This window comes from Herpailurus yagouaroundi, unplaced genomic scaffold, assembly GCF_014898765.1.
Source record: "Herpailurus yagouaroundi ecotype Mexico unplaced genomic scaffold, PumYag 191, whole genome shotgun sequence".
Lineage (NCBI taxonomy): Eukaryota > Metazoa > Chordata > Mammalia > Carnivora > Felidae > Herpailurus > Herpailurus yagouaroundi.
The window spans coordinates 518,606-546,195 of NW_024412422.1; the positions used below are offsets into that span (position 1 = coordinate 518,606).

The following is a 27,590-nucleotide window of genomic DNA, read 5'->3' on the forward strand; positions in this document are numbered from 1 at the left end:
CTGTATACACACAGAGCTAGGGTTTCTCCCCCAGATCCCCAATGTGCATGTCCAGTCCCCACAAATGTGCTCAGCCTTTAAGAGGATACAAAATACATTTTTCTCTGCTGGGATATTTATTTTTGTTCCAGATGATTTGATATCATATAACTTCAATATTGAGATATAAAGTTAACTATTGTTAACACATCTGATGTTAGATGATAATGGGATGAGACAGGAGAATAGAACAGAAACTTATGGTCAATATATATCCAAACACACCCTACAACATTAGGAAGAAACACATGTTACTTCTATGCTGCTCATTTCTGTGACTACCCTGTGCTCAGAGGGGTGTCTATAATTTCCATCTTCACTACTCACCCCATATCCCCTTCCCACAGCAAATACCTGAGCTAGTCGCCATTGCTGCCCGTTGGTAGGACTAGACCTTCATTCTGGAAAGTTAGTCCATTAGCAGACCTGCTGAATTGGATTGTGGTGCATTTATGACTGTAATGCAGACCCAGGGAGTATTAGGGGATCTTCTGAATCCAGAGACACTCTTCTTGCCCCAATTGTGCACTAGAAATTCAGCTCCTCCATAATAGTCACCATGATTCACTCCAGGCAGTGCCTCCCCCACTTTTCCTGATGATTCATCCCCAGGAGGAGCCTAAAGCAGACAAGGCACATTCTCTGCCACTAGAGCCATGCAGCCCATATTCCCTGGGGTCTCAGCCCATCCACAGCACACACTCCATGTGGCTGGTGAAATAGTCTATTCTTTAATTTTTTCCACATCACTACAGGATCTAGAATCTGAATCAAGCCCACTTGACCAGAGCAGGACAGTTAAGCCCCATGTCCCAGGTGGCCAAATAGGAGATAAGCAGAGGAAGTGAGATTTTCCACAGTGGCCTAGACTTCAGCTTGTGAAGCTCAGTGAGCACACAGTCCCCTGACAGGGTGGGAGGGGGGCGTCTCCACAAGATGTAGCTGCAGGTGCAGCAGGTCGGGGTGGGGCCCAGGCATCTGCATGTGGAACAGCTCCCAGGTGAGCCTGCAGTGTTCTTAGTCCCAGGTCCACACTCTGTGTGGCCTCACTCCTGATCCCTGGCTGCTCCCACACAGGTGGGAGGCCCACAGGGAGACACAATGTGAGACACAGGTGCCCTGCTCTCTCCCATCCAGGGTCCATGGGGTCAGGGCCCTGCACTCACCTGTGTCCACATTATTCCCTCCCTTCCAGGCTGGGGCCAGTCGCTTCTGATCCAGCCTCCCTTTCTTCCTCCAAGCCCCTCTCCTCTCTTGTCTTACGAGCTCCATGCCTCCCCTGATCTGAGGCTGCCTCCATCCCTGTCAGTGGCCCTGGGGAAGCCCAGGATCCTCAGCTCTGGGGATAAGCTCATGCGTGAACGTGCATCTTGGTACCAGCAGAAGGCAAGCCTGGTCCCAAGCTGGTTATACATACAGATATGAGCAACCATCTGGGTCCAAATCTGAGGATGGAACTTAGGAACATAGCCTCCCTGAGCATGACCAGGACTGAGGGCCAAGACAAGACTGACCATTGCTGAACTACCTAATGTGGCGGTAGGAGTGCCTATCAGTGACTCAGGTGATAGGTAAAGATGGGCAGTGGGACACAAACCCTCCTGCCATGGCCTGGCTCTCATTCTCCCTACATCTCTGAGCAGCTGCTGGTCAGGCCTTAGGATCAGGTGACCTCCCTGGTCCTGGCCTGACCCTCCAGGGTGGGAGAATCCAGCAGGTTCTCCATCCTCTGGTCTGTTTATCCTAATGAACAGTGGTGAGGGGGGATGGCTATTCTGACTATTGGGACTGGAGTCAGGTTTATAGTATATAATAAAGATTTAGGATGTCATTGTACATTATACATCACACAGGCCTCAGATGTAATCACATGTCATTGAGGAAGGGAGACACCTGTCTCAGACAGCACAGTCCCGGGAATTCCTCTTCTCCTTAGTAACAGACATCCTGGATGGGCCCCACAAGGCTGTGTCTCCTCTGGTTCCTGGATGAGATGTCCCACATCCTAAGGACTGACAGACACTTCATAAAGCAGGAACCAGGTCCCTGCTGCTCCAGGCCCTTCCCTCCTTAGGTTTAACAGGAACTGTGGAAAAAGTGCAGACACTACGTTGGATCCCACCTAGGGGTCTTCCTTCTGGCACAACTGTCCTCCACTGCCCCAAATCCCATCTCCTGCACTAGCAGGTCTGACCCTTAGCTCAGGTCTGACCCACAGGTACTCACACCCACCCCCATGCTGACCCTGTGTGGTGGCTTCATCTGCATTCAGGCCTTACCTGGCACTTGGAGGGGAGAGGTCTTTTCCAAGAATTGAATACATCTCTATCATAAATAATTTCTCTTCATGATTCTTTGACTTGTGATTTTTAGAGCAATTTCATAAGGTCAAAATGACAGGTGATGAATTAATTAAGAAGGAAACACAAGCTTCCCCCATGTCCACTTCTGCCTTGAATCAGGGCAATATCTCCATGGAGTGGGGAGACACAGAACTGAAAATCTTTTTCTCCTCACAAAAGCATGGCATGTATGATTGGAATATTTCATCTACAGTTTAGTTATTGACCCAATGAATGAAAAAGATGATTTCTGGTTGAAATCATATTTCCAGGGATTTTTCCAGTTGGGATCACAAAAGGTCCCTCTAAAGGATTATAATCTGGATATTCTCACCAAGCCTTTCTTATCAACATGACAATGAATGGACTGGCACCTCCCTAGCCCTCAGATCGTCCCATGACCAAGTACAGCAGCATTCCCCATAGACACCTGCCAGAACTGAGAGGAAGAAGCTGTCTCCTTCAGAACCTGGAACATTCTGGCTGAGGTTGTCCTACATCCCCTCTCAGCCGAGCGGCCTTCCTCACATGGTGCAGGTGACTGTTGCTTCCTCACACCTGCCACCATCTTTTTGTCTCTCCCTCTCAGGGAATGGGGACCTGCAGTCATTTCCCTGCCTCCCTTCCCACTCAGGTACACCTCTAACACATGTTCCTGCTCAGCTCAGCCAATCTGTGAGGGCATTGGTAAAGCAGTGACAGGTCACCTACGTGGGACCCCAGACAGGGGACCAGGACCAGAGGCACATGTAGCACCCTAGTCTCCCTGTGGCTTTAGATTGTTTAGGGGGGTGAGGAGGGATAATAACCACTGCCCTGAGTGGCCTCAGCCCCCACTGGGAGGTCCCAGGCTAACCTGTTCCTATGTCAGCATCTTCCTCCTAGAGGCCTCTCAATGTGCCTACCAGCTGCCAAGAGAACCTGACTTACTACCTGGAAATGGCCTCTTACCATACCTGACCTCACCCTCTGTACCCAGAAATGTTCACCTCAGGAGAAACCCCACACTGGCCCTGAACTCAGGTAGAATCCCAGGTCCCTCTGGTTTTCCTGTTCTTTCAGATCCTCTAACCAGGTCATTTGTCATTTGCCTATAATGTCATCTTTCACTCTTAGGTATAAATTTCAGGGTATGTGTGTGACAGACCCTGCTCATGAAGACATTGCCTATTTCTCCAATACAGCTCAGGCACTTTGTCTCCCCCCAACCCATGCCCTGGCCCACTCTCATGAGACTAATGTCCTGTCACTGTCCACAAACATCCGTCTTCCCTGTGATCACATGTTTCCTCCTTCCTCCAACCCTGTGCTGACAGCCCGTACCAGACACAGCTGCTCCTCCTTGCTGGAAGATCCTCCCACCTTCTCCCTCCACTAAACTCCCTCAGTGAAGGGAGAGGAGACTGAAAAATCCTCTTCTTCCCTTTCCCAGTGCCTGCAACATGGTGATTTTCTCAATAAACTAATTTCAACTAAATTAATAAATTCAGATGTTTATTACAAATTTTTCCCAAACTGAAGACAACTTAATAGTGACAAACATTCCCTTGAAGAGTAACTAAACTTTGAAGCCCCCTTTCATTCTCTTATATGGCAATATTGCTTTTTGCATCTGATCTCTTCCTACTCCTAACTACAAAATGGGGATACCAAGGCACAGCACCTATGACCTGCCATAGAAGCTCCTGGCCAAGAGCAGATATGACACCACCATGATGCCATTGGAAAATCCATGTGCTCTTGATAGAGGAGGAATTTTTTTTTACCTCTGTGGCCCACAAGCTATGACCCGGGGTAGGACCTGCACCTGTGTGAGCACCATAGTGTTTCCCATAGAGGGTGTTCAGAAACTAAAGGTAAACTCCACCTCTGAGTTCTCAACGGTCAGGCCAGCCCAGGACTGACACCAGATCACAAACTGGGGTGCAAATATCAGGCCCAGACTATGATACCAGAGGGTGAAGCAGAATCCCTTGAAATGAGGGTGGGTCTGCACAGGCCACCCCCTCCTCTCTGTGTCCCCTGAGGCTGAGCTCTTCTCTGAAACCACAAAGATCCTCAGTAGCAGCCCCTGAGGTGGCTGATGCATAACCTCCAGGTCTCCCCAGGAAGGGATAAGAGGCCAGGAGAGAATCCTGCCCGGCCTTGGGCCTCGGGAGCAGATTCGGGAGACCTCCACCATGTTCTAGACACCTTTCCTCCTCAGCCTCCTTGGCCACTGCACAGGTGCTGCACCCAGCTCACACCCACCTCAACTCAGGGCCATGGGACAAGGCTGGCCAGGCTCTGAGCTCAGCATGTGAGGCAGGATGCTCATGACCCTGCTGCAGGATGAGGGGCTGCAGGGGTAACACCCCCATTGCACTTACTGGCTCTGTGTGAGCCCAGAGAGGCTGCCTCTACCTTGGGAAAGGCCTGTTTTTCAATTTGTTCAAAGGCCCCATGGACCAGTCAGGCCCATGGGATTCTGGGAATGAGATTGATGAGAGGGGGCAAACCTGGGGTTTGCAGAGAATCCCTGGAGCTAGGCAGGTAGGGGACTCCTGGGGATTGGACCAGATCTGGAAGCCCACCTCTCCTTTTCTCTCTCACAGGCTCCATGGCCCCTACAAGCTGACTCAACCCCCTCGCTGTCAGTGACTATGAAGGAGACGGCCAGGATCACACGTGGGGGAAAACACATGGGAAGTACATATGTCCACTGGCACCAGCAGAAGCCAAGCTAGACACCCCTGGAAATTATCTATCATTACAGCAACCTGCCCTCAGGGATCCCTGACCAATTTTCAAGTTCCAACTCAAGGACCAGGCCATCCTGACCATAACTCAGGCCCAGGCCCAGGGCAAAGCTCACTGCCACTCTGCCACCTACCATGGCAGTGGGAGCAGTTTTCAGTGACTCACAGTGACACAGACAGGTGAAGGGGGACCCAAACCTGCTCCCCCAGCCTGGCTCACACAGCTCGCCCTGGTCACACCCAGCGGGACAGAGCCTTCCACACAGAGACTGGCCCTGCCCTCACTCCCCCAGCGATGGAGCCAGTCCTCAGTCCTGTCTGGGCTCTGTCTTCTCCATGGCAACCTGAACAGGCACGAGCACCTGCTGATGGGCAGGTGCTCATTCCCAAAAGATCACCCGAAAACCACTTCATCCCGCACACCAAGTCCGTTAGTGCTCAGGAGAAAACCCCCAGGCAGAGTCTCAGGAACGTCTCCGGCAGGTGAGGGGAGTGTGTGCAGGGTTTCAGGATGTGCACATGAGGGGCGTGAGGCAGGTCTTTCAAGGAAGGAGCAGCCTGACGTGGGTCACTTCTGTGACATAACAGCATAGGACTGGTGGACCCTCTCAAGGGGGCAGTCATCAAACCAGTCTTGATCAGTAAACTTTTATTTAATAAGCTGTTTACCCAGATGAGAATGTTTGCCCAGGGGAGCAAACTGTTTAGCTCCTAATGCATTTTCCAGTGCCCTGAGTGATTATTTACATCCTTACCCTTCTGGGCAAGGATTTCTAGATCTAATAGACACCCAGCCACAGGTGATCTCAGTCCTCAGATCCAAACATGAGGGACAAAATGAAAACGAAGAAGTTCATTGAACTCCAGAGGGAAGACACAGACCTCTCCGTGGGCAGGGACGGGAGATGTAGTGTCTGAGGACCAGACCTATGGGACCTCCTGCCCATGTGGGGGTCACCCCGAGAGCATGGAGGGATAGGTTGCAGATGGAGGGAGCTCAGAGAACAGGTGCCCATGCTGGACCAAGATCCAGGGAGAGACAGAGCCTGGCCCGTCCCTGGTCCAGCACCTCCACCAGCATGTTCAGACCTCTCCCTCCCTCTCTCAGGCAGCCCCTTCCCTCTCTCTGATCCTTCCAGCTTAGACCTCCTTGCTCTCCCATTTCTCTGCCCACCCTACACCACAGCTCAACCCACAGTGAGGGGGACACTCCCTCGGCCCCATGCCCAGGCCCTGCAGAGGAGGCCAGACCAGGAACACTGTCAGAAACGTCAGTATCCAACTGTGTAGGACATTCCTGCAGAACCTGGCCAGTCTCTGACTTTCATTTCTACCAATACCAACAGCTTCAGGGACCTCGATGGACTCTCTAACCTCCACTGAGAAAGCCGATCATAGAGACATGGGCCAAAAGAAGAACCTTATGATAGACATTGAGCTGTCATAGCAGACCTTTTCTGGACTCAAGGACTTATTGCCCCCTAGGCAGAGCTGGATCTGTCTGCAATGACCCTGGGCAGAACAGAGAAGGGACAGAGGCTTGAATAAAGGTTGAACCAGTGATAATGTCACAGGGCAGAGCTGTGGCAACACCCTCCATGGAGGCCCTAAATTAGCAATCGTCACCTGGAGAGTCGTTTGTGGCACTGATTGTAGGAACATGGGGTAGGAATGCTATTTTCGGTTTTTCTGGGTCCTGATTTCTGTCAAAACCTCCACTGGCATCGTCAGAGGGCCAATGAGGGCTGGTCTGCTTTCCAGCTGGGCAGGCTCTGCCCTTGAAGTATAAGAAGGTCTGGGAGAGCCCTGCCCTGTTGTGGGGTCTCAGGATGCAGAGCTCTGGGGCATCTCCTCCATGGCCTGGGCTCTTCTCCTGCTCCCCCTTCTTACTCTCTGCACACGTGCTGCCCTAGGTCCTGCTTGCAGGCTCAGCCCCCACAGGACCCGAGTGGACCCGCCCCAAACCCTGAACTAGCCCAGGTACAGCTTCAGATTGGGACCCCTGGGAGTGAGCCCTTCTTCCTCAAGCCCACCTCTCCCCTCCTTCTTGCAGGATCTATGACCTCCATGAGCTGACTGGACTGCTTTCAATTTTGATGTTTCTGGGAGAGCTGGCCACCATCACCTGACAGAGAGACAAGTAGAATACTATGCTGTGCACTGGAACCCTAGATGCTCATTTGTGATAACACCAAAGGAACCCAACGACACCTGACTGAGTCTTTGGCTCCAACTCAGGGATCATGGCCACCTTACTGTCAGCAGGGTCTGGACTGAGGGCAAGGCTACTACTCCTGTCATGTGTGGGATAACAACAGGAGATGGGGTCATGGACACACTCTGACTTGTTCCTCATGCATTTAACCTGTGCCTTCAGGACCTGGTGAACTCTGATCTTCAATTTACCTCTTCTGCATGATGATGGAGAGCTGCTGTGAAAGCCCAGTCCCTGCATGGTTGGTTATATAACACCCAGTTTACATAGCTGACTCAGGTCATGGGGTTACTTAGTGGCTCATAGTCAGAATACAGCCTCTACTAAGATTCAGTAGCATTCAAAATAACAAGTAGTTGGTAGGCTGCCCATGTTTGTCAGTTCTAGGAGCAGCATCATTAACTAGCCAACACCAGTGATCCCTGTCAAACGAGTCTGATTATTAATTTGCTTCCATTTCATTATGGTTACCTCGCCCACATTGTCATTGGTGATAAATGCAACTACATGGCTCCTGCCATACAAAGGATTCCATCAAGCACGTTTGGGGTCCCAAGTCAGAGTCTAGAACCTCCAGAAGACACACATGCAATGGATATCTACATACACACATACAGTATACACATAAGTACACGTGTACACACATGTTCACCAGTATATTCATACGTAGGTACATACATAGATAATGTAAAGGATATGTCACAGGAGTTTCGCAGGCTAAACATACACATGTGGCCCAGGAGTCAGAGAGGCTGAAGGAAGATGAGGGGAAGGTGGAGCCTTTGTGACACGGCCACTGCCATATTTCAACCAGGTGACCCAGCAGATAAGCCCCGATGACTGTCCCCTACAAAACTGCTCCTGTTTCTTCTTCTGTGTGCACAGGACTTCACACAGGAACTTCCCTCATGCTTCACCCCACCTGGAAACCACAGCAGGGATGATTTTGACAACACGTCACTCCTGTCCCCAAACTTTTAACTTATGAGAAAATGTCACCTTGGAACAGAGCTAGTTTTGAATCATAAACAACATATTTTCTCACTGGTCCTTCATCCTCAGACAAACCAGACTCTTCCCAGCAGGACACAGACTCTGCTCTCGTGAGCACACTTATTATTATGTGTCCCTTCCTCCCAGAATGAGAACAGCCCTGAAGTCACCTCTCCAGAGATTCCTCCTCCAACTTCTCACCACACACCACCTGCCTGTCATTTCTGTCTGATCTCAATTAATGTTCTGCACATCATCTACAACTACAAATTCCTTCCACTATTACTTTTTAGCTGATTCTTTTGTGTTAATTATCATACTAATTGGTAGAATTTTTTTACTGCCAAGCAGACACATGACTATTAGAGGCAGAAATAGTCAGGAGACTATCTCTCTACCACAAAAAGTAAATCTGGAATCAGAGGGTGACTCTCCAAGTACTCACCAGTTCCATGATGCACCAAATCCTCTCTGTCTGTTCCACCATCCCTACTATGGAGCTTTGCTTTTATTTTTATACTGTAGTCCTCAGGATGGCTGCAGCCGCTCCAGCTATCACATCCATGTAAAGAGGAAAGGCACTGTATATCCAGTCTACTTCTCTCATTCACAAGACGACAAGTCCCCAGAAAGGATCCCAGCTGACTGACCAACCATGAGCCATTTCTGGCTTGCAAGGTCAATCCTGGTCAAGAGGGACCCCAGAATAGTAACAGTGTGGCTACTAAATGCATATGAAGATAAGATACAGGTAGAAGGGGCTGGAGACTCTGCTGTGCCACCAGAGCAACTGGGACCACTCTCCTGCTCCAACCACAAGATGGAATCTCTGAGAAAGATCTGTGTCTTGTTCACAATCATCTCCCAGGATGATTGTGTCAGACCAAAGTGGGTCTCGATAAATGTTTTCTGGGTGAGGGTTCTCTTGTCTCTGTCTTTGGAATGGCCCTATTTTGATGCACCAGCAGCCAGCACCAGTAAGGGGCTGTCGCTGCGTCCTGTGTCCCTACTGCTAAGCCCAAGAACCACACCCATGACCACCCGTGTCCCCAGAGATATGAGCAGTGATACTTCAGATGGGCCTTACCTTGTCTTCCTCAGATGAGCCTGTTCTTGTTTTCATGGATAATCTGATCTCCTCCTGCCTGGTCTTGAGGCTGACAGGGCATTGGAGAAAAGAGCAATTCCTCCTCTGGAGCCAGCAGTCAAGGGATCAGCGAATCAGGTTCTGAGCTGTGGGTTCTTCATCACCTGGACAAAGGAGTTCCCCGAGCCTCCCAGAGTCAGTGTGGAGTGGCCACCAGGGGACAGCAGAGATCACCTGGCAAAGCACCTGGAGATGGGGTGAGCCTGGCATCAGGGCTTCTATCACGCAGGAAGCGTTGGCCATCTGGATGTGAGACCTGAGGGAAAAGGTGTAGGTTTCTACAGGATCTCCTCTGACGCTGATATAAAATTCTGCATCCATGTCTCTTAGAACTGTGTTGTGTAGATTTGCTTCTCTCTCTAACACAGGTCAGTACTTCCCGCCTCTCCACTCACCTCATTTCTGCTCAACTCAGTCACTGTCACACCTTGCCCAAGGACTGGATCTGTCCTCGACACCGAGTGCACCTTGTGGATACTGAGGCTATGACCTGTCCCAGAAGCTCCCCCTTTCCCCCTCACCCCATGGACAGACACTTACAGCACCTCAATGACGCCTTAAAATTCCATGTGCACTTGACAAGGGAAGAATTTTATTTAGGTTCTGGTGTTCCCCAACAGAGATATGGCTCAGCAACCCCACTGACTTAAACCTCCTATAGTGTCTGTAGAGTAAACATGTTATCACGGGTTCAGAAAATACAGACAAATTCCACTTCTGAGCTCAGCCAGGACAGGTCAGCCCAGGAGTGAGGTCAGGACATGGAGGGGAATGGAGTTGTGCACCCCAGACTATGCGATCAGAGGGTGAAGCAGAATCCCCGGACTGAGGGTAGGTCTGCAGGGCCGTCCCTCCCCTCTCTGGCCTCTCTCAAACCACAGAGTTCCCGCCTGTGAGCAGCCCCCTCACCCTGGCTGATTTGCATGTCCACCACGTCTCTCTAGCAAGGGGATAAAAGAGGCCTGGGGAAAGTCCTGCCAGCCTCGGGGCCTGCGACTTAAGGAACAGAATCATTTCACCTCCACCATGGCCTGGAGTCCTCTTTTCCTCGGCCTCCTCGTTCACTGCACAGGTGCTGTCCACAGGCTCACATTCACTGCGGCCCCAGGGATCTGGGGCAATCCAGGACCTGACTCTGAGCTAAGCAAGGGGCTGCCTGTTGTGGGAAAGATGATCATGACCTTGCTGCAGGATGAGGGGCTAGGGGTGGGGGAGAGTGACAGTCCCTCAAGTGTCCACTGGCTCTGTGACCCTGAGGCACTGCACCTGCCTGGAAAAGTTAGATGATGTTCAAAGGCTCCATCCACCAGCCAGGCCCATGAGCATCAGGGGCTGAGATGATGGGACTTGGGAAACTGGAAACCCAGAGACTCCCTGAACTCAGGCCAGGCAGGTGGGGTTCTCCTGGGGATGAGACCCAGCACCGGAAAACCACCTTTCTTTTCTCTCTTGCAGGTTCCGTGGCCTCCTATGTGCTGACTCAGCACCCCCCTCAGTGTCCGTGACTCTGTCACAGACAGCCAGGATCACCTGTGGGGGAAACAACTTTGGAGGTAGAAGTGTTCAATGGTACCAGCAGAAGCCAGGCCAAGCCCCCATGCTGATTCTCTATTATGATAGCAAGTGGCCCTCAGGGATCCCTGACCAATTCTCTGGCTCCAACTCCGGGAACACAGTCACCCTGGCCATCAGTGAGGCCCAGGCTGAGGACAAGGGTGACTATTACTGTCAGGTGTGGGACACTGATAGTGCTCACAGTGACACAAACAGACGGGGAGTGAGACACAAACCCCTTCCCCCTCTGTGTCACACGCTCCTGCAGCCCCAGGAGGCCTGTGCACAAAGCAATGAGTGGGTCTGGCCCAGGTCTCCAGATCTGAAGTCCCCACTCTACTCTCCAGGTAGCATGGGAGAAGGTAGACCAGCAGAGAATACGCACAGTTATTATGAATATATTTCATTGGTTTCTGTGGGTGTGTATGTGACTCAACCAGTTAGAAGAACATATAGAAGCCATTTTTCAAAGACCAAAACTTTACAACTTCCCTAACAGAAACAACATAATCTGACATAGAAAACAACAACAACAACAACAACAACAACAACAACAACAACAACACTGGATGAGGTTAGCAACAGATTAGATGCTGAAAATGAGATCAGTGAACTTGACATCATAGCAGTAGAAAGCATTCAAAATGAAATACAGAGGGGAAAAGCTACAAAAAGTCAATAAAATTTTAGCATGTGTAAAACAACTTCCCACAGCCTTAAGTTTGTGTGACTTAGAAATTGTGGGAAAGAAGTTAGAGACCAGCTGGTGCCTTGAAAACACATCTGAAGAATCATAGCAAAAATGGCTTCAAATTTGGTGAAATTCATGCACTAATACATACAAGAAACTCAGCAAAGCTCAGGCATGGGAACACAAGAGCCAGCACAGCACACATTGTGATGAAACTGCTACAAACCAGTGATGCAGACACTCTTGCAGCCAGAGAGGAGCCGTGTTCCCTACAGAGGAATGAGCTTCATGGTGGGAGCACATTTCTCATTACAGACACATAAGCAAGAGAACAGGGGAGCAATGTCTCCACAATCCTAAGAAAATATCTGTCAACTTTGGTCTTTACCCATAGAAAATGTCATTGAAAAGGGAAGACAAACTAAACCTTTTCAGACTGCAAAGCCTCATAGAACTGATTACCCACACACCCTCAGCAAAGCAACAGTAAAGGACATCCCTTGGACAGAAGGAAAGGGTAGCAGAGGGAAAGTGAAACTATACAAGATGCATGAAGTATCAGATATCCTAAGAACAAGCATAAATATAAGAACTTTATTATGGTTACTGCCTGTAGAAAATCCTCAAGTGTTTAAATAAAATAATAATGATAATAATATACTGTGATTTATGTTAGAGACAAAAATAAAATACATGAAAATATTAGCAGACATGATGGGGGAGATGAGACTGTGTTATGATGTCCTTATTGTGCATGTGAATGATGTCATGTTCCCAGGAGGTAATTTGACCAGTTAGCAGGTGAGGACCATAAACCAAAAGAAACCATTAAAATCACACCATTGTAACAACAAAGAGTAAGAGCTAATAAGGTGCATTACTTAGGAATCTCCAGAGAACACACATCCAGTAGGACTCATGTCTCATTTATTGAGAGACAGAGGAGAGAGACTTACAATGAGAAGTGGCTCACACAGTTGTGGGGCGGCAGGTCTAGTCGCTACAGGACAGGACAGAAGGCTGGAGATTCCAGTAAGAACCATGTCGCAGACTCTAATCCAAATTCAGTCTGAATGATCGAAATGCTAAGAGAAGACAGAGAGGAAGAATTAAAAATTCCAATCAAAGTAAGATGAAAACTATGATGTAAACAGCCAAGGGTAGAATATGATTTCATTCATGTGGAATTTAAGAAACAAAACAAAGAAACAAAGTGGGGGAAGACAAACAAAGAAACAGACTCTTAACTGTAGAGAACAACCACATGGTTACCGGAGGGGACCTGGGTCAGGGGATGGATGAAACAGGTGAAGGGGATTAAGGGTACACTTATCAGGATGAGCACTGAGTAACGTGTACAATTATTGAGTGACTATATTGTACACCTAAGACTGATATAACACTGTATGTTATCCTCATTAGAATTAAAATTTTTTAAATAATAAAATAAAATAAAAAATTTTTAAATAATAAAATAAAAAATACCAAGGTTGAGATTAACACCAGACACGACAAGATAAAGAACACTTGAAGGAATCTGAAGACACAGCACAGACACTGCAAAATGGAAAACAGATTCTCTTTTTTTTTTTTAATTTTTTTTTTCAATGTTTATTTATTTTTGGGACAGAGAGAGACAGAGCATGAACGGGGGAGGGGCAGAGAGAGAGGGAGACACAGAATCGGAAACAGGCTCCAGGCTCTGAGCCATTAGCCCAGAGCCTGACGCGGGGCTCGAACTCACGGACCGCGAGATCGTGACCTGGCTGAAGTCGGATGCCCAACCGACTGCGCCACCCAGGCGCCCCAGATTCTCTGTTTAAAGTGAACAGTTGGGGCACCCAGGTGGCTCAGTGAGTTAAGCATCTGACTTCGGCTCAGGTCATGATCTCACACTTTGTGAGTTCGAGTTCCATGTCAGGCTCTGTGCTGACAGCTCAGAGCCTGGAGCCTGCTTTGGATTCTGTGTCTCCCTCTCTTTCTGCCCCTCCGCTGCTCAAACTTTGTCTCTCACCCTCTCAAAAATAAAAACAAACATTAAAAAAAAGTGAACAGAGAATCACCGAGCTATAGGACGACCTTACAGCGATGTAATACGATGTGATTGTGTCCCCAAAGAGAAGAAGATGGGGTGCAGAGGATGGAAATATTTGTGATGAAATATTGGCCAAAAATCTTCTGAATATGATGAAAACCCAAACCCACAGATCCCAAAGCTCAACAAAATTCAACTACAGAAATAGTTAAATAAAATAAAACAAAAACAAACAAAAAAACCCAACACCCATCAATATCAAATTGTTTATGGCAGGGAAAAGAGACAGGCTTAAAAGCTGCCAGAAGGAGAAGGCACACAGGTTTCAGGGAAAGACAGGGAGGGATTCTAGCAAATTTCTCAGTAGAAGTGCAAGCAAAAGATAGCATATTAACATCTTTAAAATACTGAAAATAGGAAAACAACTTAATTCTTTACCCAGGGAAATATCTTTTAAAAATTAAGGCTAAATAAAAAATTTCCTACACACAAAAAGTGGCAGGATTGATCATCAGCCAGCCAGATATACAAGAAATAGTAGTGGACACCCCTCAGGAAGAAAGGAGTGATTCCAGAAAGAATCTGATTCTACAAAATAAATTTAAAAATCACAAATGCTAACTACTGGGAAAAAATACTAGGAATTTTTTAGTATCTAAATCTCCTTTAAAGATAATTCACTATCTAAAACAAATCTAATACCTGTGTATGTTGGAATTTATAATACAGGTAAAAGTAACATTTGTGAATTACAGCAAAGATGCGGAGAAGAGAGAGAAGTTTGTACTAAGGATCTGACACTCTGTGTGACATGGGGGAATGAGTCAGGAAAATATGACAGTCACAGGTACAGCTAATAGCCAAAAAGAGAGAGAGAGATAAAATGGAATCATAAAATATGCTCCTTTAACTAAAAAAAGACAGAAATGGAAAAAGGAACATGGAGAATATGGACAAAGAAACACTATATACAATGATGTTATATGGAAATGATAATTACTAATCACATCCAGGAAATGGTCTAAATACAATGAAAAGACAGATTGTGAAACTGAGTTTAACAGCAACACCCAACTCTATGCTGCAATTAAGAATCCTAATGTAAATAAAAATACATTAAAATCCAAGTGTAAGTTCAGAACAAATTCCCACCAATTCTGATCCACAATGTAGAACATGAAACATTCACAGGGAACAGACAGTGCATTGGGGAAGGCAATTGAACACTCACAAATAGGTAGAATGAAAAAATTGATGTCGCATGTATTTAACACACACTCTCAGAAAAGAAATATTCACAGTACACATTTTCAGAAATTGATACAGAAATGCCCTTCACATCTCCCTCCTTTCCCCTACATTTTAAGAATTTTCAAATGCAGGGGCACCTGGGTGGCTCAGTCAGCTGAGTGTCCAACTTTGGCTCAGGTCATGATCTCGCGGTTCATGAGTTTGAGTCCCATGTCGGGCTCTGTGCTGACAGCTCAGAGCCTGGAGCCTGCTTCGGATTCTGTGTCTCCCTCTCTCTGCCCCTCCCCTACTCACGCTCTGTCTCTTCCTCTCTCTCAAAAATAAACAAACATTTTTTGAAAAGTAAAAAAAAAAAGAATTTTCCAATGCAGAGTGACAAGAGCTCCTCTAGGAGAGCCAAGAGGTGAGCACAGCTCCACATAAACCAGATCCACGAAGCCCACCCAGATGCACAGAGATTTTCTCCACCGGCCTGAGAAGGAGCATTTTCATAGGGACCGCTGAGGGAATGAGGAAGGCTTGAGGTGACCAGGCTCAGCTTTGGGCTCAGGAGACAGAAATCTAGGGTCCCCGCTATGACCTGGACCCTCTCCTGCTCCCACTCCTCACTCTCTGCCCAGGTGCTGCCCACAGGTTCAGTCCCCACAGGACCCTGAGCATGACCCTGACCCTGAGCTCAGCCCAGGGGATGCTGTGGGGGCAGGATCACTGAGAATGTGCCACATAATCTGCTGATCCTACAAGCCCTGTGGTCCACTATATACCTTAGCAGCCCCCAGCAGAGTGGCCATGAGACCCCTGTCACTACCACATGCTCAGGAGAGAGAGGACCAAGCAATAATAAGGAATAAACCCAGCAGCCCCCAGGCCACGTCCCTGCACAGACAAAGCCACCATCCCTGCAGATTCTCCACTTCTAACCTGGGACACACTCGCCCTGAACCTCACCACAGGCAGGCTGAGGGGGCTCGTTTATAGGCCAGGTCAGGATGGGGACGGAAGGGAGTCCAGGGACACAAGCCCTGCTGCCTACCTTGACCTCACCCTCCCTTCCACCCCCTCTGGTCAACCTCTGACCCAAACGGCCCAGGGTCTCAATCCAGGACACCTGGGCTCCCCTTCTGGCCTCACCTCACTTTTATCTGTGTTTCTGGGAACCTAGTATCTCTGGGCTTTGGCTTTACGTGCTGTGAAATGAGGATGCCTATACTGATGTTAGAAATGATTTTCTGTTTCGAGTTACAGGATACAAAGAATTTTAACAGCTTTATTCATTAAACAGAGGCTCTGTGGGGTCTCTGTGAGTAAGAGCTGGTCTGGGAGTCTCTTGTCCATCCTCTTCAGAAATCCATGGAAAGGACTCAGCAAAGTATGATGTGTATGGTGTGAAATTGAAGAACCAGGTCTGAATTAGCAGATTCCCAATGTCCTCCCACCTGCCAACTGGGCTGATGTAGAAATCCTCCCACCCCAAATTCTAAGAGATGTGGGTTAGGATAAAAATAACAGCAGTAGAAATAATAATACTAATAAAGATTTAGGTGCACAAAGGGAACTTTATGCCAGAAGTATCCCCTGTTCCCACTGACGAAAATCTGCACTAATTGGGTTGGGGAAGCATCAGTCTTGAAACTTAACACAGGAATCTGGTGGCCATGGGACATCACACAGGTTTATCTGGACACCGACCCTTTTCAAATGCACTACACTGTACCCTGCAGTCTACATTTTGTAAGAAGACAGTGGGCTAGTCCAGGGCATTTCAACCCTGGGACCAGTACAGGAACCGCACCTGTCCTGCCTCCTGCACCGTGTATGTGACCTGTGTGTGCTGGTTGGGGAGAGCAGGGGGGGCAGCTGCCTGGGGGAGGCTGGGCTCCCTGGTCCACAACCTTTTTCAGGTGACAGGTGCTTTTGGGGTGACCTGACCTGCAGGAGGGAAGCTCCTGGTCTGAGTCCTCCTCCACCAGCAGGGGGCAGCAGAGCTGCAGCAGGAGCAGCAGGACCGAGGCTGGGGCTGCCCAGGTGGAGCCTCACAGGGACACCAGGCCTGGGGGGCAGCAGGTGTTCAGGGTTCAGTCCTCACAAGCTATCCAGACAATGTGACCTGTCTCCACAAGATGCAGGGGCCTTGTTCTGAGGCTGACACACACTGTGACACCCAGGACACTGATGAAATTGTTGACACCGTGAATTCCTCACCTGGGAAATGCAGGTCGCCACCCCATCCACCAGTGTCCTGAGGGAGCTGACTCATCTGTGACAGGCATGTGGAGAACACCCTGACCACTCACCCTCTGCCTCTCCTTCCCTACTACCACTCAGACCCAGGGCTGCAGCATCCAGGCTCAGGAGTGTCTCAGGGGGCACTCGGAGTCCCTGGTCCCAGGCAGGAGCATCCACAGTGTCCCTGTGAGGCCGTCTCCAGAATGAAATGGATTCTCACTACCTGACGCCACAGCTCTGGTCCCAGGGCTGTCCTTGGTTCAGTGACAGGGTCCAGCTCCCTGCAGGGACCCTGGCTCTGGCTCCAAAGCTCACCCATGTGGGAAGACATAACCCTGGGGACCCTAACAAGACATGGAGCTTGATGGTGGTTTTTTAAGTCAGGGATGGCTTCTCATAAAATCTGTACCATTTCATCTAACACTGATGAAACAAAAAAGAAAAAAGTGCCTAGACAATGCCAATTGCTTCTCTGCTGTAGGATGGGGGTGTCAGAGAGATGAAGGTACCACGTGACAATAGACTGGAAGGACTGATGAATCTCCAACAGCGGTGGTTGTTGAACAAGTGGACCCTCACAGATAAAATGATGAACAAACATTCTAATGATAACGCTCCACATTCTAAGACATGCCAAGTGCCTCTGGGGGGTGCAGTGGAAACATGATGCAGGAGGAGGAGAAAATGAGGCCACAGGACCACCTTGCCCTGAATCAGGTGTTGTCTGTATCCCTCAGAGCGCCCATCCCAGCCCCACAGCCAGGCTCCCGAAAGACCACAGAGGGAGGCAAGCCCAGACTCCAAGCAGGATGATTTCAGAACATTGTCATGTGGTCTGATTCCATGAATGTGACTGTGATTCCACACCTTGAATGCCAAGGCTGGTGGTCTGACCTGAGAGCTGTTTGGAGGAAGCTGGGGCTCCCCCCTTCAGTCACATGTTCTGACCTCACAAGTGGCTTATCAGTTAGGAGCCCTAGAAATGGAGGAGATTTGCATAAGTACTAACAATCACAGTCCCAAGGACCTGGAAGGCAATAAGAGAGGCTGGGTGGAGCCCAGCAGTGTTGTGGGTCTCAGGAGGCACAGCTCTGGGCATCTCCACCATGGCCTGGACCCCTCTCCTGCTCCCCCTCCTTACTCTTTGCACAGGTGCTGTCCCCAGGACCCTGCACACGCCCAGCCCCCACAGGACCTGAGCTGTACCTGAACCGAACCCTGAGCTCAGACTGGCACAGTCTCAGTATTGAGTCCCTGGAATAATCCCCTGAACCCCATGCCAACCCCTCTTCTTTTGTCTTTTCAGGATTCGTGGCCTCCAGTGAGGTGACTCAGCCACCCTCAGTGTCAGTGGCCCTGGGACAGACGGCTAGAATCACCTGCTCTGGAGATATGATGGAGAAAAAATATACCAATTGGCACCAGCAGAAGCCAGGTCAAGCCCCCATACAGATCATTTATAAGGATAGTGAGCGGCCCTCAGGGATCCCTGACCGATTCTCTAGCTCCAGTTCAGGGAAAACAGTCACCCTGACCATCAGCGGGGCCCGGGCCGAAGACGAGGCTGACTATTACTGTCAGTCTTATGACATCAGTAGTGATGCTCACAGTGACACAGGCAGATGGGGAAGTGAGACACAAACCCTTCCCCATCAGTGTCATACTCTCCTCCTGCCCCAAGAATACTGTGCATAAAGCTATCAGTAGGTTGGCCCAGGTCCCCCGATCTGAGGTCTGGAGTCTGTCCCCTTACTCTTCACCCCCCAGACAGACTCTGCACGGTGTGGATCAGCAGGGGATTCGTAAACAGTCATTAGAACTAGATTTCCTCCATTACTGTGGGTGAAGGGTTGAATGAATTGTGAGGAGCAGATATGGATGGCATTTTTCAAGACAAAACCTTTTGAGAACTCCCTAATGAAACGCTCTGATATTTAAAAATACACTGGATAAATTGACAGCAGATAGGATGCTGCAGAAGAGGAGAAGAGTGAATCTGATGTCAAGCAATTCAAACTACTTAAAATGAGGGGCGCCTGGGTGGCGCAGTCGGTTAAGCGTCCGACTTCAGCCAGGTCACGATCTCGCAGTCCGTGAGTTCGAGCCCCGCGTCGGGCTCTGGGCTGATGGCTCAGAGCCTGGAGCCTGTTTCGGATTCTGGGTCTCCCTCTCTCTCTGCCCCTCCCCCGTTCATGCTCTGTCTCTCTCTGTCCCAAAAATAAATAAACGTTGAAAAAAAAATTAAAAAAAAAATAAACTACTTAAAATGAAACAGAGCCAAACACTTAAAAATATGAATATAAGCCAGGTACCTGTAGGACAACTTCACGCCACCCAGAGGGTGTGCAGTGTAGGAGCAGAGGGAGAGCAGGGAAGGAACCGAGACTGAATAACAAACTAGTTAAGAAGTAATCTGCAAAAGGCTTCAAATTCGGTGAACCACATGAACTAATGTATTCAAGAGGCTCAACAATGCTGAGGCACAGGGATCATGAGAGACAGCACAACACACATTGTAATGAAATTGCCACAAACCAATGATGCAGACCTTCTCACAGCCAGAGAGGACCGATGTGTTCCCTACAGAGGAACCAACTTCATGGTGGGAGCACATTTCTCATTACAGCCATGTAAGCAAAAGAACAGGGAGCAATGTCTTCACAATCCTCATAGAAAATACTATCAGCTTTGATCTTTACTCAGTGAAAACGTCATTGAAAACTGAAGAGCACCTAAAACATTTTCAGACTGCAAACCTCACAGGACCGGTCACCTGCAGCCCCTCAGCACAAGCAATAGGAAAGGATTCCCCCTTGGACAGCAGGAAAGGATGACAAAAGGAAATGGGCAGCTACACAAAAATATAAAAAAACATCAGGAATTATTACTACATGATAAATATAACTAATAATAATGTTATTAATTAATGTCTATAAAAGATAAGTGCTTAAAGAAAATAACAGCAATATGTTTGATTTGTAATGGCTGTACAAATAAAACATTTGACAGTGAGAAGCAAAACTGATAGGGGAGATGAGACCATGTTATGACGTCCTTATCATGTACGTGAGTGATGTCATGTCAATGGGATGTACTTTGATAAGACAGGAGGTGAGGACTGTGAACCCTAAAGAGACCTCTAAAATAAAACCAGTTTAATAAACAAAGAGTTATAGCTAATAAGGTGCATTACTTAGTATTGTCTGGAGAATATAGATCCAATAAAGAATGTGTATCATGTACATGTCTGAGTATATTTATCTGTGATGCACAGAGACAGTGGGAGAGAGAGACAATGACATTGAGAAATGGTTCATGCAATCATAGAGTGGCAGGTCTGGAAGCTGCAGGAAGGACAGAAGGCTGGAGGTTGAAGCCAGGATGATGTTGCAGACTTTAATCCAAATTTAGTCTGAACGATAGAAATGCTAAGAGGAGACAGAAAAGAAAACTGAAGGATCCAAATCAAACTTCCAGAGATGAAAACGACAACATCTCAGGCTGCAAACACAAGGGTTGAGATTAGCAGGTGACATGAGGAGGAGACGTGAGGGAAACTGAGGACACAGCACAGACTCTGCAGAGTAAAAGGCACAAAAAGACTTTAAAGTGAGCAGAGCAGCACTGAGTGTAGGAAACTTCAGCCATGGATACACAAGTGATTGTGTTCCCAGGGAGTGAAGGTGTGGAGGTAAACAAGAATATTTGATGAGTTATTGCCACAAATGCTCTAAATTTCATGAAAATTCAACACCAACAGATTCCAAATTCTTGAGAACCCCAAGCACAAGAAATAGAGGAAAAAACTACACAAAATCCCCATCAATACCACATTGTTTAAGGCAGAGAAAAAGAGTTTAAAGCCAGTGGAGAGGAAACTCAGTTGGTTCAGGGGAACAATGACAAGGATTCTGATAGATTCCTCATTAGCAGAAATGCACATGAGAGGGCAGCAATTAACATATTTAAAATACTGAATAAACAGGGGTTGCCTGGATGGCTCAGTCAGTTAAATGTCTGACTATTTAGGTTTCCCTGGTTATGATCTTACGGTTCGTGAGATCGAGCCCTGAGTTGAGCTCTGTGCTGACAGCATGGAGCCTGCTTGGGATTCTCTGTCTGTCAGTCTGTCTGTCTCTCTCTCATTGTCTCTCTCTCTCTTTCTCAAAGAAATAAACATTAAAAAAATTAATTACTAAAAAAAAAAGGTATAAACAAAAAAAATCCTTTTTTAAAAATTATTTTATTTCCAGGATAGTTAACACACAGTGTTATGTTAGGTTCAGGTGTACAATATAATGATTCAATAATTCTATACATTACTCAATGCTCATCATGATAAATGTATCATTTTTTTAAATTTACATGCAAGTTAGTTAGCATATAGTGCTATAATGATTTCAGAAGTAGATTCCAGTGATTCATCCCCAATGTATAATACCCAGTGCTCATCCCAAAAGTGTCCTCCCTAATGCCCCTTAACCATTTAGCCCATCCTCCCCACAACCTCTCCATTAATCTTCAGTTTGTTCTCTGTATTTAAGTCTCTTGTGTTTTGTCCCCCTCCCTGTTTTTACATTATTTTTGCTTCCCTTCCATTATGCTCATTTTTTTTATCTTAAATTCCTCATATGAGTGAAGTTTTATGATATTTGTCTATCTCCAACTGGCTAGTTTTGCTTAGCATAATACATTTTAGTTCTAGCCATGTAGTTGCAAATGGTGAGATTTCATTCTTTTTCATTGCCAAGTAATACTCCATTGCATATAACACATCTTCTTTATTCATTCATTCGTTGATGGACATTTGGGCTCTTCCCATACTTTGGCTATTGTCAGTAGTGCTGCTATCAATATTGGGGTGCATGTGCCCCTTTGAAACAGCATACCTGTATCCCTTGGATAAATACCTAGTAGTGCAGTTGCTGGGTCATGGGGTAGTTCTATTTTTAGTTTTTTGAGGAAACTCCATACTGTTTTCCAGAATGACTGAACCAGTTTGCATTCCCACCAGCAGTAAAAGATCCTCTTTCTCTGCATCCTCACCAACAACTGTTGTTGCCTGTGTTGTTAATGTTAGCCATTCTGACAGGTGTGAGGTGGTATCTCATTGTGGTTTTGACTTCTATTTCCCCGATGATGAGTGATGTTGAGCATTTTTTCATGTGTCGGTTGGCCATCTGGATGTCTTCTTTGGAGAAGTGTCTATTCATGTCTTTTGCCCATTTCTTCACTGGATTATTTGGTTTTTTGGGTGTTGAGTTTGATAAGTTCTCTATAGATTTTGGATACTAAGCCTTATTTGATATGTCATTTGCAAATATCTTCTCCTGTTCTGTCAGTTGCCTTTTAGTTTTACTGATTATTTCCTTACCTGTGCAAGAAGCCTTTTATCTTGGTAAGGTCCCAATAGTTCATTTTTGCTTTTGTTTCCCTTGCCTCTGAAGACATGTTGAGTAAGAAGTTGCTGCAGCCAAGGTCAAAGAGAATTTGCCTGCTTTCTCCTCAAGGATTTTGATGGCTTCCTGTCTTACATTTAAGTCTTTCATCCATTTTGAGTTTATTTTTGTGGATGGTGTAAGAAATAGGTCCAGGTTCATTCTTCTGCATGCCGCTGTCCAGTTTTCCCAGCACCATTTGCTGAAGAGACTGTCTTTATTCCATTGGATATTCTTTCCAGTTTTGTCAAAGATTAGTTGGCCATACACTTGTGGGTCCATTTCTGGATTTTCTATTCTGTTCCATTGATCTGAGTGTCTGTTTTTGTGACAGTACCATACTGTCTTGATGATTACACCCTTGTAATACATCTTAAAGTCCGGGATGGTAATGCCTCCAGCTTTGGTTTTCTTTTTGGGGACTGTTTTGACTATTCGGGGTGTTTTCTGGTTCCATAAAGATTTAAGGATTGTTTGTTCTAGCTCTGGGAAGAATGCTGGTGTTATTTTGATTGGGATTGCATTGAATGTGTATATTGCTTTGGGTAGTATTGACATTTTAACAATATTTGTTCTTCCAATCCATGAACATGGGATATTTTTCCTTTTTTGTGTGTGTCTTCTTCAATTTCTGTCATAAGCTTTTTTTCGTTTTTGGTGTATAAATTTTTCACTTCTTTGGTTAGATTTATTCCTAGGTTTATGGTTTTTAGTGCAATTGTAAATGGGTTCGATTCTTTCATTTCTCTTTCTGTTGCTTTATTAAAGGTATATAGGAATGCAACTGATTTCTGTGGATTGATTTTATATCCTATGACTTTGTTGAATTCATGGATCAGTTCTAGCAGTTTTTTGGTGGAATCTTTTGGATTTTCCATATAGAGCATCATGTCATCTGCAAGGAGTGAAAGTTTGACTTCCTCCTTGCTGATTTGGATGCCTTTATTTCTTTGTGTTGTCTGACTGCTGAGATTAAGACTTCCAATACTATGTTGAAGAACAGTGGAGAGAGTGGACATCCCTGCGGTGTTCCTGACCTTGGGGGGAAAGCTCTCAGTATTTTCCCATTGAGGATGATATTAGCAGTGAGTCTTTCATATATGATGTTTATGATCTTGAGGTACACTCCTTCTATCCCTACATTCTTGAGGGTTTTTATCAAAAAAGGATGCTGTACTTTGTCAAATGCTTTCTCTGCATCTATTGAGAGGATCATGTAGTTCTTGTCCTTTCTTTTATTGATGTGATGTATCACATTGATTGTTTTGCAAATATTGAACCATCCCTGCATTCCAGCTATAAATCCAACTTGATCATGGTGAATAATTCTTTTAATGTATTGTTGGATCCAATTGGCTAATGTCTTGTTGAGGATTTTTGCATCCATGTTCATTAGGAAAATTGGTCTGTAGTTCTTTTTGGTAGGGGTCTTTGGTTTTGGAATCAAGGTAATTCTGGATTCACAGAATGAGTTTGGAACTTTTCCTTCCATTTCTATTTTTTGGAACAGCTTCAAAAGTATAGGTGTTAACTCTTCTTTAAATGTTTGGTAGAATTCCCCTGGAAAGCCATCCGGCCCTGGACTCTTATTTTTTTGGAGACTTTTGATTACTAATTTGATTTCTTTACTGGTTATGGATCTGTTCAAATTTTCTATTTCTTCTTGTTTCAGTTTTGGTAGTTTATATGTTTCTAGGAATCTGTCCATTTCTTCCAGATTGTCCTTTTTTCTGGCATAAAATTTCTCATAATATTCTCTTATTATTGTTTGTATTTCTGCTGTGTCAGTTGTGATCTCTCCTCTTTCATTCTTGATTTTATTTATTTGGGTCCTTTCCTTTTTCTTTTTGATCAGACTGACTAGTGGTATATCAATTTTGTTAATTCTTTCAAAGAACCAGCTCCTGGTTTCATTGATCTGTTCTACTGTTTTGTTTGCTTGTTTGTTTGTTTTGATAGCATTGATTTCTACTCTAATCTTTATTATTCTCCGTCTTCTGCTGGTTTGGGGTTTTATTTGCTGTTCTTTTTCCAGTTCTTTAAGGTGTAAGATTAGGTTATGTATTTGAGACCTTTCTTTCTTCTTTAGGAAGGCCTGGATTGCTATATACTTCCCTCTTATGACTGCCTTTGCTGCGTCCCAGAGGTTTTGGGCTGTGATGTTCTCATTTTCATTGGCTTCTATGTACTTTTTAATTTCCTTTTTAACTTCTTGGTTAGCCCATACATTCTTTAGTAGGATGTTCTTTAGTCTCCAAGTATTTGTTATCGTTCCACATTTTTTCTTGTGGTTGATTTTGGTTTTATAGCGTTGTGGTCTGAAAATCTGCATGTTATGATCTCGATCTTTTTGTACTTGTTGAGGGGTGATTTGTGTCCCAGTATGTGATCTATTCTGGAGAATGTTCCACATGCACTAGAGAAGAATTTGTATCCAGCTGCTTTAGAATGAAATGTTCTGAATGTATCTGTTAAGTCCATCTGGTCCACTGTGTCATTCAAAACCACTGTTTCCTTGTGGATTTTCTGTTTAGATGATCTGTCCATTGTTGTATGTGGGGTGTTGAAGTCCTCTACTATTATGGTATGAGTATCAATGAGTTTCTGTATGTATGCAATTAATTGATTTATATATTTGGGTTCTACCACGTTTGGAGCATAAATGTTTACAATTGTTAGGTCTTCTTGGTGGATAGAACCCCTTAATTGTGATATAATACCCTTCTTCATCTCTTGTCACAGTATTTATTTTAAAATCTAGATTGTCTGCAGGTGCCTGAGTGGCTCAGTCAGTTAAGCATCTGGCTTCAGCTCAGGTCATGATCTCACGGTTCATGGGTTCAAGGAAGACCTGCATCAGGCTCTGTGCTGACAGCTCAGAGCCTGGAGCCTGCTTGAGATTCTGTCTCACTTTATCTCTGCCCCTCCCTTGCTCACACTCCATCTGTTTGTGTGTGTGTGTGTGTGTGTGTGTGTGTGTCTCAAAAATAAATAAACATTAAAAAAAATTTTTTTAAATAAACATCCAGAATCCTGGGAAATTGGAAGATGCCAGTGGAGAATGTCTGTATGTATGCTGGCCCAGAAGTTGCTGGAAACATCTGGTCTCCAGGAGCAGAGAGGAAAGGAAGTGGGATATCTTGTTTCCAGGGTGATCCTATTCCCATTTGAAATGTCAAGCTGGGACAGAGAAACATCCAATCTCTATCTGCAGGGCTTTCTCTGGACTGGGGCCAGCTTCCCTGTTCATGCACCTGGGGAGGAGAGGAGCCAGCCCCAGGCTCAGCAACTAGTTCAGAGGCGAAGTCCACAGTGGGAGAAAGCAATCCCCTCCCTGGAGGGCTGTGGGAAGAAGATATATAACTGTTCAAAGGACAAAGACTGCCTGTGCCCACCAGCCAGAAACTGTATACTGGTGGCATGGAGTGGCACTTCCTTGGAATTGGGGCATGGAATGGGATCCTTTAAGACATTGGGGTTTAAATTCCAGCCAAGTGCCAGGGAGGCACGGGAGTCGGTGGAGCAGGACAAACTGCCTCGATTGCACCAGTGGCACAGTGAAGACTGCCTGAACAGAGTAGTTTGGGACACCCAGTCCATGGAGGAGAGACCGGGGTGTCGCCATTTTTCTCCCCATCACCAACAAGTGGGGCTTCAGGGAATGACAGCAGGCCTACAGTGGAGGCGGGACACATCTACACCAATCCATGCCCCTCCGTGCCTGATAACTGGTATTTACTGGCACGGGATTGATGCTGAAGAACTAGACAGCCTCTCCTCCAGACCAGCACTGCCACCAGTTCCAACGCACCCAGCAGTTTTGCATTTTCCTGATTTAATTATCAGACAATTCTTATTATATACATATTTTTTTCCCTTTTTTCCATTTTCTTATCTCTTCCCTCCTCTAGTCTGGTTATTCTGGTTGTTGGTGTGTTTAAGCAGACATATTTAATCTATTCTCTTTATACCTGTTCTGCATCTCCTTTGTTTTCCTTTCTCTCTCTCTCTCTCTCTCTGGATTAAGCCATATAGTTTCTCTGTCTGGTCAATTTTCTTTTCTGTTCTTTTCTTTTTCCTCGCCCCTGTCATATCTCTCTTTGTATGGGATAAGGCCTCTTCCATTAGCACCACCTCCACCCTGTTGTGTACTTGTAACTGGTGTTTCTGGGTTTTTGCTTTTGGTGTGTTTGTTTTTGTTTTTTGTTGGTTTGTTTGTTTTCCTCTCCAGGGATACTGCAGGGAAAAAAATCAAAGCACACCTGGTGGAGGGTCCAAAACATTACTACGAGTAGGCAGATTAAAGCAACCAAAGTCACAAAAACAGAGAGCAAGTAACACACTCCAAAAAAAAAAAAAAAAAAAAAGCACCTCATGAAGGGCCAGGCCCTGGACAGTGAATAGAGTAGTGCTCACAGGTGCAGGGCACATAACAAGCTTTTAAAACACATAAGGGACAGAAAACTAGCCAACATGATGAAATGGAAGAATTCTCCTCAAAAGAAATTTCAGGAAGACATGACAGCTAAAGAGTTGATCAAAACAGGTACCAAAACAGGCATCAAAAATACAACTGAACAAGAATTTAGAATAATAGTCATAAGATTAATCACTGGGCCTGAAAAAAGCATAGAAGACAGCAGAGAATCTATTTCTGCAGAGATCAAGGATCTAAACAAATAGTCATGATGAATTTAAAAACGTTGTAAATGAGGTACAAAATAAACTAGAGGTGGTGACAGCAAAGATTGAAGAGGCAGATGGGAGAATAGGTGAAATAGGAAATAAAATTATGGAAAAAGATGAAGCTGAGAAAAAGATTAAAAAAATTCTAGACCATGAGGGGATAATTAGAGAACTAAGTGATTCAATAAAACAGAATAATATCCGTATCATAGGAGTCGAAGAAGAAGAAGAAGAA

General features: G+C 46.0%; 1 protein-coding gene, 1 long non-coding RNA gene and 1 gene segment (V, D, J or C); 2 read left to right on the forward strand and 1 right to left on the reverse strand.

Annotated features, from left to right (window-relative positions):
* Positions 1-27,590, forward strand: part of LOC121010111 (immunoglobulin lambda variable 3-9-like) — a gene marked incomplete at its 3' end in the record, with an annotated part of 226,055 nt that overhangs the window by 51,742 nt on the left and 146,723 nt on the right.
* The window catches only part of LOC121010136 (uncharacterized), a 67,999-nt gene continuing 49,819 nt past the window's right edge, over positions 9,411-27,590 (reverse strand). Inside the window, exons 3-4 of the long non-coding RNA XR_005781013.1 lie at positions 12,676-12,804; positions 9,411-9,730 (exon numbers count right to left, since the gene is read on the reverse strand). This is a non-coding gene — a long non-coding RNA (uncharacterized LOC121010136). The remainder of the gene's footprint in view (positions 9,731-12,675; positions 12,805-27,590) is intronic.
* The window catches only part of LOC121010132 (immunoglobulin lambda-1 light chain-like), a 152,113-nt gene continuing 142,777 nt past the window's right edge, over positions 18,255-27,590 (forward strand). For 3 of the 9 annotated variants that reach the window (XM_040443491.1, XM_040443490.1, XM_040443524.1), the window contains exons 1-2: positions 18,255-18,383; positions 18,538-18,828. In XM_040443491.1, coding sequence (XP_040299425.1) covers positions 18,338-18,383; positions 18,538-18,828 — 337 coding nt within the window. In that variant the 5' untranslated portion in view covers positions 18,255-18,337. Of the gene's footprint in view, positions 18,384-18,537; positions 18,837-27,590 lie in introns of all 9 variants that reach the window. The other 6 variants (XM_040443492.1, XM_040443494.1, XM_040443493.1 and 3 more) reach the window with 4 other exon arrangements.